At 42.5% G+C, this 4229-nt stretch overlaps 1 protein-coding gene across 1 annotated transcript in view; it reads left to right on the forward strand.

The window, feature by feature from the left end:
• Positions 1-3949, forward strand: part of GPA33 (glycoprotein A33 (transmembrane)) — a gene marked incomplete at its 3' end in the record, with an annotated part of 13309 nt that extends 9360 nt beyond the window's left edge. The window contains exons 6-8 of the mRNA XM_010184577.1: positions 510-633; positions 1231-1265; positions 3915-3949. Of these exons, the coding sequence (XP_010182879.1) occupies positions 510-633; positions 1231-1265; positions 3915-3949 (194 nt within the window). The remainder of the gene's footprint in view (positions 1-509; positions 634-1230; positions 1266-3914) is intronic.
• Positions 3950-4229: the final 280 nt, after the last annotated feature.

Raw genomic sequence — 4229 nt, forward strand, 5'->3', positions numbered from 1 at the left:
CCCAACCCCAGCTAAGTGTCACAGGATTACTGGAGGCAATGCAGGCAGAAGTACAAAATTTTGCTTTCTCTAAAAAAAAAAAAAAAGCCAAAACCCAAAAAAACCCCCACACTTTTTTTTAACCTTTAAGACAGATTCTCTGCATTGGTTTACAGGCTAACAGACCACTTAGTAACTCATATGGTTACTTCACAGATGACAAAAAAATGTGTAGCATGAGATAGGCCTGAGCCCCCAGCATCTGAAAGCAAACTGTATGGACAAAGTACAGCAGTTATTCAGATCCAAGGGCTCCTCCCTATCGCTATCTAATTGCTCCTGCAGACTTACCAGCTACACGGTACAGAATTAATTCCAGCTGCTATAGTCAAATAAACATGACTTCCACACAGCCTGGATCTGGTAGTGAGATTTGACGCCTAGTGGTGGGATTTAAAGTCCTCTGATTGTGCTGACTGCATTTGATACCACTCTCACTGCAAAGAGCTAATTGTTTTCTTCCTGTATAGCATCCATGAACATAGCTCTTTACGCTGGCATCATTGGTGGTGTAGTGGCTGCAGTCATTGTTATCGGTGTTTTAGCCTATTGCTGCTGCTGCCGGGCGGAGAAGAACAAGGACTACGAGATGACGTAAGTACCTGTCTCTAGAAAAGTGAACGGAGCACATGAAGGGTTCACAGTCACCCTGTGGCATCAACAGGGGTGGAAGGCATAGGAGAAAAAAAAATAAAGGAAAGTGTGTACTGCTTTCTCATTTCAGTTTCTACCCTAGTGGCTCATCTATCTTCTCACAGAATATGCCCTGTATTATTGGACACCTTGGTGGTCCCTGGCGTATAACCCAAACATTCAAACTTTGGAACTGAGTTAGCAAGCCCAAGGCAGTCAAGCACACAGAGCTACTTGACAAGCCCGGACTGCTTCTCATTTTTCTGAGTCCACTTTTGCTTATTCTCATGATGGAAACAGACCATTGGAAGAAAAATGGGATGGGAAAAGGTACACCAGTCACTCTTTCTCCACATACATACTATGGACAAAAAAGCAGCTCACACACATCTTGCATCACCAGCAAGACTTAATTTATGGAGTCCAGTTTGGTACACTTCCAGCTTAGAGCAGTCCAAAACCATTCTAACACATAATCCCCTCAGTAAAATTTCTAGCTTTTTTTAATTAACATCTCTACTCCTGAACAATGTTTTAGGGAGCGAGAAGATAGAAATGAACCCCCCACAGAGACTCCTACAAGGAACCAGAGAGCAGAGGATGACACTGAAGACGAATGAAAAAAGAAGCAGGAAGCCAATGCCATCTTTGGGATTTGCTGAGGCACAGACAGCACTGGAGAAAAGAAATCAATTCCTCTTTCTTACAGCAAAAAGTATTTTTGGGGTTTTATTTGGGGTTTTTTTTAATAAAAAAAATGAAAGCTAATGGCTCTGTCTTCAAGTTGTGGGAGACAATATCCTTGTCTCCCTGGAAAGAAGTGCTTAACACACAACAAGTACTAATACACCATCTCATAGTGGAAAAAAAATGCATGTGAAGCACTGTTTCACCCAGTCATCCAGAAATAACCAGTCTTCTAGACTTCCCACTTTCCAAAAAAAGCAGCCAGTCAGGTCTATTTGCAGAACAGAGCTGCTGCTACTGTATCCTCAGATCCACAGAAGGTTTCTAGGTCACCAACTGCAAGTCATCGAGGAAGGATGGTCTTGCTTATGGTGCTATGCCAATGTCACAGCTTACAGCACTGCCCAGTATCAAAATTATTTTATGCAGACCAAAGCAAGCTGATTTTTAAGGACATTTTATTAAATATGCTCTTTGTATGTATTATACATGCACACAGAAATAAAGTATGTGAAAAAATTCACACATGACCAATGAAAGCCTCCTGTTTGGAACAGCAATGCGTATGAATGGACTGGGTAAGTTAAGTTTGATGCATTTGTAATTGGCAGCTGCTAAGATCTAGAAACAGTCTAGCAGCCTATATACTGGCAGCTTCCCAAATTTACACGTTCCAGATCAGAGAGTTCCTAAACACTCATTCTCATTACATTATCCTTTCCTCCTGACTGTTGCATGGGCAAGTCAGAAATAGTCTGCTGCTCCTGCTGCTGCTTCTGCTTCTGAAAAAACGACAGTGTGAGAGCGTGCGCATAGCAGGAACATCTTTAATAAAAAGAAGGAAAAGAGAAAAAAGAAGGTAAAGGAGGAAAAGCACCTTTTCATGCAAAATTGTCACAATTTAATCAGAAGCACTGTATGTGCAAACGGTGTGCAAATGTGGAGAGAATTCCCACCACTAGTGTCTTATCTTCGCAAGAGAATGGACTGTCTGTCTTTGTCCTAAAAGACTCAATATGGTATGAAAGCTAATTAAGAGTTGTTTGTCTTTTGGTTTTGTTTGAGCTTTTCAAATTATTTTTTATTAAATACATGTTCAATAAATGACTTACACTACAGTATTTATCTTTTCTAAGCTCTCTATTGCATCTGTGGCTTCAAGAGTTTCAGAAACTTACTGCACTGCCTCCTACATACTTTTTAGCCCAAGCAGTTACTTTTAAATCTGCAACCAAAATCTGTAATACAACTTTAAAGAAGAACCAGCAATCCTCCTACACATGGGCAGCATTTTCTAGATTCTGAACTATGCAAATCAGACTACCAGAACTGTTATTCTGGCTTGCTTTCTGGCTGCCTTTGTTTTACATGATACTTAAAATATAATTATTCATTTGTACTAATAACTGCAAAGACCAACAACCAGAGTTCTTTACAATCTACATGCAAACCCAAATCCCTCTGGCAACGAACAACCTGAAGTGCAACTTGGCAAGACATTCTGAGGACCTATTCCCATGCTTAGTTTAAATGCATGACAAAACACTGCAAAAACAGATGACTAAAAAAGAATTTTGCACACAGAAGCTGAAGGCAGATAAAAAATGAGGTGCACAGCTCAGAAACAGAGCTGATATGTATTTTATTCTCTTTTGTAACAGGCAAGTATAGTCTGAATTATCTAATTAGCATCGCAACAAGGTTTTACTGTGAAGCAAAAGCCGTTTATTTTATAAATATTACAGACATTTGTCAGCACTTCACATTCCTTCACAAACACCTATACCCTGGCTTCTGCTGAGGGGTAACTGTGGATTCTCAAAGACCAGCAAAAGGACTTGACAATTATGGGAAGTATTTATGGCCAGAAACTGGCTCTGGACTCTAAACCACCATAACAGTGTTACTCATTCCATACTTTTCACTTTTAAGGTATCTTAAGATTAACTTCTGCCTGTTGCTGAAGTCCTGAAGTAACATTTGCACATTGGTCATTTTAAGGATTTTTTTTAATTAAAAAAAAAAAGGCACATTAGCAAATCTGCATTAAGTTATCTAAAGAAACCAGCCAGAAAACCCAGATTACATAACGACCCCAAAACCACAAATTCAATTATCTGTTAGCAGGTTCCATAAGAACTGGCAGGGAAAAAGCGAGTCAAACTTATGTACTGGGTTTTCTGTGAGGGGCTTTTGGTTGTGTCTTTGGTAACGGAGGAAGGGCTATGGAGATGGCCCTTTAAGAAGCTACCTGAAAAGCTCCCCCTTTGCCTTTGTCAGGCCCACCTCTGACCAGGGCCAAGTCAATCAGCGCCCCTGTGAATTCATGTATTTAAGAGGGGTGCAGGGCATGTCTTTCTCTTTCTCTGGCACTGGCCCTGGCCCTGACCAGAGCGGCCCCAGCCCTGACCGGCTGGGCCGACCCCAGCTTAAAGCTTAAGCCCCACTGCAGCTCCAGCCCAAAAAAGAGAGCCGGGAACTCCAGAACCATCAGAAGAGACCTGCAGTGGAGAAAAGAGTGGGGCTCGAGGAGAACAACTTTGAAGAACACCAAGGTCGGTTGAAGGAAAGAAAAGAGAGGGAGGAGGAAGAGGACGCAGAGCCCAGGTTCCCCTTTTGCAACCCGTGGCGAGAGCCAGGTCAACTGGCCTGCAGCCCGTAGAGTTCACTGGTGGGGCAGGGCCACATAAGCAGTGGCTGCCCCTGCACAGGCTGTGACCCTGGGCAGTGTGTGCTGGAGCAGTTCATGTGTGAGGGAACTGTGAGAGTGGGCAGACCCAGCTTGGAGCTTTGTGGAATTGGAGACTGATGCAGTTTTGTGCGTGAGGGAAACTGCAGCTGTGGGCAGACCCGTATTGGACTTTAGAGGA

The sequence above is a fragment of the Mesitornis unicolor genome, unplaced genomic scaffold (assembly GCF_000695765.1).
Source record: "Mesitornis unicolor isolate BGI_N332 unplaced genomic scaffold, ASM69576v1 scaffold5435, whole genome shotgun sequence".
NCBI classification, from domain to species: domain Eukaryota; kingdom Metazoa; phylum Chordata; class Aves; order Mesitornithiformes; family Mesitornithidae; genus Mesitornis; species Mesitornis unicolor.